This window comes from Mirounga leonina, unplaced genomic scaffold, assembly GCF_011800145.1.
Source record: "Mirounga leonina isolate KUSES-001 unplaced genomic scaffold, KU_Mleo_1.0 Mir_115, whole genome shotgun sequence".
Taxonomy (NCBI): Eukaryota; Metazoa; Chordata; class Mammalia; order Carnivora; family Phocidae; genus Mirounga; species Mirounga leonina.
The window spans coordinates 101,201,142-101,213,630 of NW_023270268.1; the positions used below are offsets into that span (position 1 = coordinate 101,201,142).

At 37.2% G+C, this 12,489-nt stretch overlaps 1 protein-coding gene and 1 pseudogene across 4 annotated transcripts in view; both read right to left on the reverse strand.

The window, feature by feature from the left end:
• Window positions 1-833: 833 nt before the first annotated feature.
• LOC118000999 lies at window positions 834-4,327 on the reverse strand (annotated as a pseudogene).
• A 1,066-nt stretch (window positions 4,328-5,393) lies between these two features.
• Window positions 5,394-12,489, reverse strand: part of DZIP3 (DAZ interacting zinc finger protein 3) — a 96,778-nt gene continuing 89,682 nt past the window's right edge. For all 4 annotated transcript variants that reach the window (XM_035000211.1, XM_035000214.1, XM_035000212.1 and 1 more), the window contains 4 exons: window positions 10,983-11,103; window positions 10,378-10,521; window positions 10,193-10,291; window positions 5,394-8,049 (listed from right to left, as the gene is read on the reverse strand). In XM_035000211.1, the coding sequence (XP_034856102.1) occupies window positions 7,939-8,049; window positions 10,193-10,291; window positions 10,378-10,521; window positions 10,983-11,103 (475 nt within the window). In that variant the 3' untranslated portion in view covers window positions 5,394-7,938. The remainder of the gene's footprint in view (window positions 8,050-10,192; window positions 10,292-10,377; window positions 10,522-10,982; window positions 11,104-12,489) is intronic.

The following is a 12,489-nucleotide window of genomic DNA, read 5'->3' on the forward strand; positions in this document are numbered from 1 at the left end:
GTTTTTTTAAGATTCCACATAAAAGAGAGATCATACAGTATTTGTCTTTCTCTAATTTCATGGCATAATGCCTTCAAGGTCCATTTATTTTGTCACAAGTGCCAAAACTTCATTCTTTTTAATAGCTGAATATTTCAGTGTGTGTGTGTGTGTGTGTGTTTATCACTTCTTCTTTATTCATTCATCCACTGGTGGACACTTAGGTTGTTTCCGTGTCTTGGCTATTACAAAAAACACTTCAATGAACATGGGATGCATAGATCTTTTCAAATCAGTGTTTTCATTTTCTTAAGATAAATACCCAGAGTGGAATTGCTGGATCATATGGTAGTTCTACTTTGAATTTTTTGAAGAACTTCCACATTGTTTTCCATAGTGGTTGCACCAATTTACATTTCTACCAACAGTGTACAAGGGTTCTCTTATCTCTACATGAATGCCAGCACTTATTTCTTGTCTTTTTGATACTAGCCATTCTTACATGTGTGAAATACCTGTGATTCTGATTTGCATTTCCCTGATGATTAGTGGTATTGACCATGTATCTTGATGTACCTGTTGGCCATCTGTATGTCTTGTTTGGAAAAATGTCTATTCAGATTCTCTGTCCATTTTTTAATTGTTTGGTTTTTGTTGTTGTTTTTGAGTTGTGTAAGTTCTTTATATGTTTTGGATAGTAGTTCCTTATCAGATATGTGATTTGCAAATATCTTCTCCCATTCAGTTTGTTGCCTTTTCATTGATAGTTTGTTTCCCTTGCTTTGCAGAAGCTTTTTAGTTTGATGTAGCCCCATTTGTTTTTACTTTTGTTGCCTTTGCTTTTTGTGTCAGATAAAAAAAATTCAATGACAAAACCAGTGTCAAGGAGCTTACTGCCTTTGTTAGAGTATTTTGGTTTCAGGTCTTCAAGTCTTTAATAATTTGGAGCTAATTTTTGTGTGAGATGTTAGGCGTGTGTGTGTGTGTGTGTGTGTGTGTGTGTGTAAGAACCCTCCCCCCCCTTTTTTTTTGGAGTGGGCTCTGGGGACTGAAAATAAGTCCCTTTGGGCTTTTAGTCTCCTGGTGGTGATTTTGTCCTTTTCAAAAGGACAAATGTGAACAATGACTCCCATGCCTCACACTGCATCCTGGTCCACACATTTAGCATGGCTTGTGCTACGGTTTAAAGCAGGTGCTCTGGATTCATGTTTGACTCCCAAAGAGATGCATACATCCCATACATTTGTTTATTGCACATGCTGCTGACCACAAAGTCGTCAGTCATCATGGGGCAGCTGATGAGATGTAGAGAGCAATGAAGGGCTTAAAGATCTTTGGGAGCAACCCAAAGTGTAGTATTGGCCAAACTGTTTCTCAGAGGAGGTTGGCCACTATGCTCACGAGGCTTGATCTGCCAACCATACTTTAGCTCATACAGGTTCATCCAGGACTTGAGGTGCTGGGCAATAGTCTGGACATTGATGGTGAGTCCAGCCAGTCTGATATACGGACAGTCAGCCATGAGAAAGATCTTCTGGAATTCTGTGGTCACCACCTGTCCCTGGAAGTAGAACTAATAATTATATTAGTTTTATTTGTTTTATTATTTTTATTGAGGTGTAATTAACATACAATGTTGTATTTAGTTTCAGGTGTACAACATTGATTCAAGAATTTTATATATTACTTGATACCCACTGTGATCACTGCAGTCACTGTCACCATACAATGTTATTACAATATTATTAACTATATCCTCTATGCTGTACCTTTCATCTCCATGACTGATTTAAATATTTTATAACTGGAAATTTGTACCTATTAAATCTCCTTTATTTCACCCAGTCCCCTCCTCTCTGGCAGCCACCAATTTGTTCTCTGTATTTAAGAGTCTGTTTTCTGTTTGTTCATTCGTTTTGTTTTAGATCCCAAATGTAAGTGAAACCATATGGTATTTGTCTTTTTCTGTCTGACTTGATTCACTTATAATACTGTGTAGGTCCATCTATGTTGTCACAAATGGCAAGAATGCATCCCTTTTTGTGGCTGAGTAATATTCCAGCACACGCACACATACCACATATTTATCCATTCATCTATTGATAGACACATAGGTTGCTTCCATATCTTGGCTATTAAAAATAATGCTGCAATAAACATAGGGGTGCATATATCTTTTCAAATTAGTGTTTTTGTATTCTTTGGGTAAATACTCAGTAAAGAAATTACTGGATCATATGGCATTGCTGTTTTTAATATTTTGAGGAATCTCCATACTGTTTTCCACAGTGGCTGTACCAATTTACATTCCTACCAAAAGTGCACAAGATTTTTTTTCTCCACATTTTCACCAACACGTGTTATTTCTTATCTTTTTGACAATAGCCATTCTGACAGGTATAAGGTGATAACTCATTGTAGTTTTGATTTGCATTTTCCTGATAATTAGTGATGTTGAGCATCTTTTTGTGGGTCTGTTGGTCATCTATATTTCTATGGAAAATATCTATTGAGGTCCTCTGCCCATTTTTTGATCGAGTTATTTTTTGGTTGTCAAGTTGTATACACTCTTTATATATTTTGGATATTAAGCCCTTATCAGATACATCAGTTGTGAAGATCTTCTCTCATTCAGTAGGTTGCTTTTTCATTTTAATAGTTTCCTTAGTTTTTTATTATAAAAAGTTTTATATAAAAACTTTTTATTTTGTTGGTAGTCCCAGTAGTTCATTGTTGCTTTTGTTTCCTTTGCCTTAGAGACATGTCTAGAAAATGTTGCTAAGGCTGATGTCAAAGAGATTACTGCATGTATTTTCTTCTAGAAGTTTTGTGGTTTCGGGTCTCACATTTAGGTCTTTAATCTATTTTGAATTTATTCTTGTGTAGGGTGTTAAGGAGGTGGCCCAGTTTCATTCTTTTGCATGTAGCTGTCCAGTTTTCCCAACACCATTTATTGAAGAGACTTTTTTCCCCACTGTACATTCTTGCCCCCTTTGTTGTAGATTAATTGACCATGTAAATGTGGGTTTATTTCTGGGCTCTCTATTCTATTGATCTATGTGTCTATCTTTGTGCCATACTGCTTTAATTATTATAGCTTTGTAGCGTGTATCTTGAAATCTAGGATTGTGATACCTCTAGCATTATTCTTCTCTCTCAAGATTGCTTTGGCTATTTGGGGGTCTTTTTTGGCTCCATACAAATTTTAGTATTATTTTGGTTCTGTAGAAAGTGCTGTTGGTGTTTTAATCAAGGTTGCATTGACTCTGTAGATTGCTTTGGGTACTGCGGACATTTTAACAATATTAATTCTTTTAATCCATTGGCATTAAATGTCTCTTATGTGGGCTGCTTGTGCCCTGCTTTTGTGGCTAAGCCACTTTAGTCTTTGTCAGCCTGTTGCAATGAACCCACTGACTGCTGCAGGCACACTAGGCAGGGTTTGGTCCCTGTACTGATGAGAGGCCTCTGAAGGCCACCGTGTTAGGCAGGGTTGGCAGTCAGGGTAGCTGTCTGCAATTAGCCTCTCTGCCAGTTGCAGGCACACCAAAAGGCAGGGCTTGCTCCCTGCAAGGCCAACTGAGAGGCTTTCATTGGTGGGCTGCGGTCAGACTAAGCAACTGCAGTTAGCCTCTCTGCCACAGGAACAGGCGCAGAAGTGGCTGAGCTTGCTTCCTGTGCAGCCAGCTAAGAGGCTCAATTGGTGAAACTGTGGGCACACTGGTGTGTGGCGTTATCTCCCCCTCTCCTCAAGGCAGGAGTCAGTTTGGAATGTTGCTGATCCTGGTCAGTGGGGCTTACAGGGTGTGGGATGCCTACTGAGGGAGGTGGGTTAGATGGGGTGAGTCTGTGGAGAAACCCAGTGGCAGGGCGTGCAGTGCTACCAAGATAGGTGGAGAGTGTGAACACTGGCTCACACAAGTGTCTGGTCTTCCTGGCTGGAGAAGAGAAAGGTGCCTGCCAGTTGTTTTTCCTGGCGAAATCTTGTGAAGATCCCTGTCCCTCCAGTGCACATTCTGAAATTAGTAAATTAATCTCCTTCACGTATACCCCAGGCTCTTTTCAAAGGCTGCTTTTCTGCTGTCTTGGGCAAGTTATTTATTAAGCTGGCTCTTTATGGGCAGGGAATCCGTTTCCTTGCCTTCCTGCTCTCCCAGAGTTAAGGTGGCTAATTTTTACAGTATGCTAAGCCCTGCTGATTTTAAAAGCTCCTGAAGTTAAACTCCACTGGTTTTCAAAACCACACGTTATGGGCACTTGCCTTCCCAATGTGGGTCCCCTGTTCCTGGGCTACATAGTGTGAGGTCTGATCCTTTTTGCTTCTCCATGCTTGTGGTGTCCCTCCCATTTGTGGTTAGTCTCACAGGGGTTTTGGTTCCCAACCATTTTTCCACTCCTCCTACCTACCCTTTTTGATGTGGCCTCTTCTCTACAATTGACTATGAAAGGTCTGTTCTGCCAGCCTTCAAGTCATTTTCAGAGTTAGCTGCATAGGTATAGCTGTTATCTTAGCAGTCTGTAGGATGAGGTGAGCTCAGACTCCTCCTACTCTGCCATCTTCTCTGAATTTTCTATCCTCCATTCATTTTAATAAGGGTAGTTGAAGATAAAAGACCTTTCATAATTTTATCAAGGAGTAAATTCCAACACGTTGAATGACTAATGGAAGGTTTGCTAGTTTGGGAATGAAGACTAATAAATGTTCATTTAAGGACACTAACTCTGTCAGGCAAGTAGTCTTTTCCCCCATTTTACGTAAGGTTTGGTTGGTAAAAGTAATTTGTTCATGATTACACAACATTCCAAAGATGGGAGTTCAATTCAAACATAGACCTGCCGGAGAAAGCCAGTTTCTTCTACACCAATGGTTTTCAAATTTTAGCACACTTCAGAATACCTGGCACACTCATTCCAAACACAGATTCCCAAATGGCTTCTTGGAATATGTAGCATTTATAAACAGAGCAGGTAAATGTGATGTGGTCCAGGATCCATACTCAATAGGAGTCCATTAACTCTGAAAACTGCCCACTCAAGAAAATCAGAAACCATGTATCTTTGTTATTTTCATCTGGCTATACATCGGATATTCCTTAGTTACTGTAGTCCTAGAAGTCTTACCCAAGAAGCTATATGATAAGGCATCCCAGGAACATTTAATAAATGTAGAGGATTCCTGCTAAATTTGAATCTAGTAAAAATAATTCAGGGAAGGTGAGATTAACTATAAGATATAATTCATCATCAAGACTGGGGCACTGCTGAGAGTGAGAGGGGGCACTATTATGTCAAAACAATAGGCATTAAATTAATTGGAACCATCCCAAGCAAACCAAGAATCTGAACGAAAAGTCAGACTATTATGTATTTTTATATACTCAATACCATGTTCCTAGTTCAAAAAAATCAGTAGGTTTACCACCTGTTTCATTTTATTTTGACAAGTATTTACAAGGAAGAAAAAACTACTTTTATTTGCACAAAGTCAATCCAAAATGGGGATATAGCTCTGAAGTACTAGAAGAGAACACTAAGTGACAAAAGATCTGCATTCAAATCTCAAAATGCCATTTTGTAGCTATGACCTTGGATAAGTTATTTTTCTTACTTGGGCCTTAGTTTTATCATCCGTAAAATAAGGAATATCCACTAAACATGCACTTTAGAATTGTCAGTGGATCAAATGAGGTAACAAACACATTTGAAAGTATCTCATAATAGCTGGAAAGTGTTTTATATATACATACATATACGGACAAAATAAATTTGAGGGAAAACATTGCAAGATATATCTTACAGTAGCTACAACGATATACTAGATGTTTACAGATTGTTTTTGATGTAAATATTGCCTCATTGTATTTCTGGGAAGGATGGGGTTCTAGATTTCTCAGCAGCCACAGGATTGACAGTGAGTATTGTTTGCTCATCAATAAAAAATAAAACAATACCATTATCTTCAGCATCTGCAGAATTGGAGAGTACTTCAAAAGTACAATCCTACTACATTCTCACTACATTATCAGTTACTGTGTTGAGTCCTCGGGCCCTATCTTTAGACCCAAGAATGGCAGGGTCAGCACGGATAAAGTCTTACAGCCTGATTTTGTGAAGAAAGCATGTGACCAAGTGCCAGGACCTTAACAAAGTAGGACTGGCCCAGCCACTAATTAACCATGGGAATTTAGGCATGATGTACTTATAAAATGAGGGAGAGTCTAGAGGATCATTAAAGACCCCATAAGCTCTGACATTCTATGATTCTACAAGTCTCAATGACTGCCTTCTTGAGTATTTTCCTACGCTTTGTCATAACAGAAAAAAAACACAAACAGATATAGATGTTTTAAATATCAGGATACATTTAAACTGATACACAGATAAAATCTTTCCTACATGGAAGTGAAATCATAGTTGTAAACAAACTAAGAAACATTTGTTTTACAAGATAATTTGCCATAGGACCATGACCTCAAGGTGTTAGACAAGATAATTATTAAAGGCCTTAGAATTTCTGAATTTTTCAATTCTGAGACATTCTTGGCATTTTAAGGGTCTAGAAGACTGCCTTCCTTCATTTTTGGATATTGTCCTCCATATTTTCCAGTCTCTTGTCATTATAGAAGAAAACATTCAGCATACAATTACAGAAATAGCAGTTTTAAATAGATTTAAAGTAACTTCAAGATACATTTACACTGAAATAGACAGAGTCACAACACTCAGTCTCATTTTCATTAATTTATGGAAACAAATATGAACCAAGTAACATCTTACATGGTAACTGAATTTAGATTTTAACTAAAGACATGTACAACACTTACAGCATTTACACAATACTATTTTCAAAATAGGTTTTTGACCTCTAAGAAAGTTCCTACTGACAAGCTTTAGATGGCAGCTTAGCCCAGTGAATATTAACTTTGTCATAAGAAGCATCTACGTACAGTCCCCCACACCCTGCAGCATGACAAAGTGAAATTGAGAAACTTTTAAGGCAGAAAACAAATCCTTCAAGTGTAAGGTCCAATGACAATGTTAACAAATAAACATAAGATCTCAATTATTCAACTGAGCAAGTGACTTAATTTACACATTAACTCATTTCTATTTCCTGATTTCTGATTCTGGGAATATTTATGCTACACCTACTGTGCAAGGCATGGAGAAACATAGGAGGATCAGACATGGTCCCAGTGGTGTACTGGTAAATGTTTAACAAGTTCTTGGGAAGAGAAGCCCTGACTTATAACATTTACAAATTTCTATGGTGTAAATACTCCCACTATGCAGATTTCAAGCTATGAACAATTTGATCACTGGCTCACAAAATTCCTGAAACTTCAACAGTCACTTCTCACAAACTATTATTAGCTAAGCTCCAACACACCACTGTATGGTCCACACCCTCAAGTCACTCATAATCTCTTCATGGGCACATATTTAGAGGCCAGAGAAGAATGGGGAAGATAGGGATAAAATTTAAGTATTTCAATTATGTATTTTGTAAGCAGTTTTAAAAGTTAAAAGGAAAAATAAAATCTGGAATTTTCCTACTTGTTTGCTATTCTGCTTTTCTTCTTACATTGATTTCAGGAAATTAAAATGTAGCCTATATTGGGTGACAGTAAAGTGTAAGTGGAATAAGAAGGAAAAAGACAAAAACATCCTAAGATATGTGCTAATAATGATGTTTACACTGGAAGAAAATGCTTACTAAGATAGGGGCAAATATAATGTAACTTTTAAAATTTAAGCCCTTTCAGTTCAGCTCTAAGTCCTGAAGATTTGTCCTGTCCTCTTTGGCTACAGCTTTGATGAGATTAGCTAGCTTCTTTTGTACAATACTAAAGAGCACACTGCTTACACCACTCACACTATCAGCTCATACATAATAAAAGGCAAAACTAAATTCTGGAACCTGATAACTGAATTTCCTTTGCAAATCACTCCCTTGGATCAGATCTTGGGCAAGTGCCGGCTGGGGTGACCTGGAAATTCTTCTGGTAACAAAACATGGAGTCTGCAGGTTGGGCATGTCCCCTGTTGCATCAGCCAAGGTCTAATGCACTAAGGAGCAAAAATATTCATGTCAGTCTCTCTGATTTAGCCTAGCAGAGGCAGATGTTACTCTATATAATCAGTTACCTTATCTAGTAAATTGCCAAGCCAACTGCTGCAATAATGGCACCTTCTCTGTGATTCACTGAGTAATATAGCTGGTAACAGAACACCTTTCAGTGAGTTCACTGGATTAGGATCCTTTCCCCAGTCCCAGTTTTCAGGATGACTTAGCAAGTCTTCCTAACAAGGAGGCTAAGGAAACCTGCTACATATTTTTCCTCTATTTTATTATATATTGTTCTCAAGTGCTTATGGTGTTTTGAACTTAAAATCCCTAGATGATGGATACACTTTTCAGATGGCTCTTTGGTGACAATGATGGTACTCTTGGGCTATGAACTATCTGTTATGTCATTTGCTTGAATTCTTGGGCTATGAACTATCTGTTATGTCATTTGCTTGAATACTAACTCTCCCAAAACAAATCAATTTTACCTGTATAACTAATGAGACCCAGATCAGATGAGAAAGGATTAAGAATAGGCACTATATAACTGTAACCCTAAAAAGTAACCTGAATAGGTTACCTGCTTTCTATTCTATGGGCAATGGCAAAGAATAATAAGTTTCATGAAACATTTGTTTTCTAAATGGGTAGGACTTTAACAACTTCAGATGACTAAGTATCTTTCCTGATCTTTTGGGATTAGCCAGTCTGTGTCTATTTCTTCATATCAGAGTAGATAGAAAATATAATTCTGTACTAGGTATCACATATCTTTGAAATCGTGTTTTACAGATATGGCTTGAATGAGCTGGCTACTATTCACTTCCGTGAGAAGACTTTCTTATGTAAGATTATCTTTTCCTGGGTCAAATTAACATCTTTGCACCAGAAGACTTGGTTCATAAATTGTGTATCAATAACATTTGCACAGCAACACCACCAGGAATTAATCTATATAAATGCCAAAAATCAACAAAAGATATGCCAGTCTCATATTTTTCTAACATTAAAACTGAAACCTGAGCATCTAAAGAGCAAATATAAGAGCCCAGACTGTTAAGGTAAATCTTATGCTTTATAATGGTAGGGAGCCATCAGTACAGGGAGACAGGACACTATCCATTATTTATAGCAAATCAAAGTACAGTGACACTGTTGCTAAACTGCCACTGAATCGCTAGTCAGTTAACATTCCTTCCAGTTCTAAGGGAACTACTCTCTATTATTTCAGTCTTATCATGGTCTCCTCTTTTCCTGTAAGGTGTATGGAGATCTGAGAAAGCACAGCACAAACTGGGGCTAGGTATGGTGAAAACAGGTGTAAGTGTTTCTGTGTGGTACTCCAAAGCCCCAGGTTATAGTCTGTGGAACTCATGCCACAGCAATATCTGATGATACGTGTATATGATTTCAAGTAAGGCAGCATGAATCTCGCTTAGTTGATTTAACGGCAAAATATTCAAAAAGATAAAAAAAGAAAAGCTAGACTTTCATTACATACCTATTGGTACTGTTTGAATCTTTTTTTTTTTTTTAAATGTTTTATTTATTGGGCGCCTGGGTGGCTCAGTCAGTTAAGCGACTGCCTTCAGCTCAGGTCATGATCCCAGGGTCCTGGGATCGAGTCCCACATCGGGCTCCCTACTCTGCGGGAAGCCTGCTTCTCCCTCTCCCACTCCCCCTGCTTGTGTTCCCTCTCTCGCTGTGTCTCTCTCTGTCAAATAAATAAATAAAATCTTTAAAAAAAAAAAAAATGTTTTATTTATTTATTCATGAGAGTGAGAGAGTGAGAGAGAGAGAGAGAGAGAGAGAGAGGCAGAGGCAGAGGGAGAAGCAGGCTCCCCGCCTAGCAGGGAGCCCGATGCGGAACTCGATCCCAGGACCCTGGGATCATGACCTGAGCCGAAGGCAGACGCTTAACCATCTGAGCCACCCAGGCGCCCCTGTTTGAATCTTCTATTATCTAAATATATTAACCTGACTTTGAATATTGAGTTTTCAGGGTAGTGTACAGGTCATTTTTCTACTATTTCATATTACTTCTCTATATTAAACTGACTTTAAAATGACATTTAATTTTTTAATTGAAAAAATAATCAGTAAAATAAAAAATAAAATAAAAAGGTAAGTTTAAAGGGTTACCTGAGAATGGAATTTGTGAGCACAAGGCAAAACAGAGAGGTTTTCTGGAGAGAGATTCTCATGACAGATCACACAAGGCTCTTCTTCCTCCTCATCATCCTAGGGAAAATACACATAAGGTTCAACTCAGCTCATTTCTTTTTCTCAAATTTAAATGTACTTAGAATCAACAGTTTTAGTCTCACCAAATTATTGGCTCCTTCCCATGAGGCAGGCCCTTGTGAACTGAGGGGCCTCCAGGCTGGTTTTGGGGGCTGGGCAGTATTAGACTGTGGAGGAGTGTGGCTGGGTGAAACACAGTTACCATTTGGTACAGATTTTCCTTGGCTCTGAAAACAAGATTATTATACTTTTTTTTCCAGAAGTGTTCTAACACAGTGAAAACTAATAGAACAGCGCAGAAAATGGGGTACATGGGTACAGTGAGAATTAGCAAAAGGGTAAAAGTCAATTAGATTTGTAAGAAATCTTGAAACAAAATGTTAGCAATATCACTTGTATACTCAGAGCCAGATAAAGGAAAAAAAACATTATATGCTCTTTTAATTAAAATTAGAAAAAAGGTCTTCTTTTAGAGTCAAAGCAACCTAGAAGAAATTTCAAGAGGGTCAGTTTTATTCTAGAATGATCAGGTATTATTTCAAAAAGACTTGCAATGTCATTTGTTAAGTTGAATTGTTAATAGTTTAATGTGATTATAGGTTATTGATTTATAGACACGTTATGAAGATAATTAAGACCACTCACTACTACACAGAAGGGCAGGCAGATAAAGGCTTTTTGTTTTTACCTGTGATCTCTTGGGGTCAATAAATTGGGAAATCTTGTATACAATTTCATCAAATGTCAGTCCAGATAAGGACTTCCCATGAATGTCCTTCAATTTCCGTAAGAAGTCCGTAAGCTCCTTCCTGGAAGAGATCCAGGAAAGAGCAGTGGTGATTTTTCCTACTGCCTTGAGGGTGTGCCCCCTACACAAGATACAAAATCCTATTGATATGTAGCAGCATATAGATGTGGCCCTTTGATCTCTGAGCTAAAGTCTATCTATATTTATCTTATACCAAAACAAAAACTCCTAAAGTTTAATATTCTTTCCAAAAAGAAAGTTTAACTGTTTTTGAAAGCTTGTATGAAAACTGAGTGTGTTACCTACTTACTTATGTACTAAGCTCTTTTATTGTGTCTCTAACTGCTTTTACTCAGGAACTAAATACTCCTTCTTAACTACGTTACTATAGGTCTGTCTCTCTTCTGTAAATAATTTTACTTTTGTAAAACTCAAACATTTCACAGAGCAGAGAAGCTAAAAGACACATTAAAATATTTCTAGGTTTCTTTATCACACAATTAATTAATATGTTCTTTTTCAATTCCACTATCACAGACCCTTGACCCAAAGCCTCTGAATATATTCTTGGTAGGATAAAGCAGAATGCAATATTTTCTTTCCCAAATGAAGTGTCACGTCATCAGCCTTGTAAAACTACCTTTGATTTACTATTCATTTTATACATATATATATATAACAAACGTATTACAGTTCTTTTTTTAAATTTTATTATGTTATGTTAATCACCATACATTACATTAGTTTTTGATGTAGTGTTCCATGATTCATTGTTTGCGTATAACACCTACTGCTCCATTCAATAAGTGCCCTCTTTAATAACCATCACCAGGCTAACCCATCCCCCCTCCCCTCTAGAACCCTCAGTTTGTTTCTCAGAGTCCATAGTCTCTCATGGTTCGTCTCCCCCTCCGATTTCCTCCCCATCTACTCACTATATTTATAAAACCATAATCTAATCCTGAAGCATAACAATATGTTCATTAAATAAAAGTGTTAGGCTTCAAGTGTAAATATTGGTTAAAAACTAGAATTATTTCCTTGAATATAAAAGTAAAGATAAAAAACTTCATTTCTGGAGAAAAATATCTTTCTGCTAAAGTCAGCACTGTGAAAAGCACAGTAAAAATCATTATTTCTTGCATTTAACTGTGTTCTCTAACAAAAATTAAAAGCCTTAATAAAATTAAGGAAATAGGAGGGTAAAACCTGATGTTTGGGCTTGTATAGCATACAATCAACTTAAAATTCACTTTGGAAAGAGGTTAAGATAATTATTGCAGCTGGTGGCATTAAAACTGGATAGGTTTATGACTAGTTGTACTTTTAATAAAGGATCAAACCTAAATTTAAAAATCTTTCATAACTTAAGACTAATAAATTCAGTGAAGAGGTTTAGCATTTATATTGAACACTATTTCTTTAAATTTCATTTTCCTTACTAAGG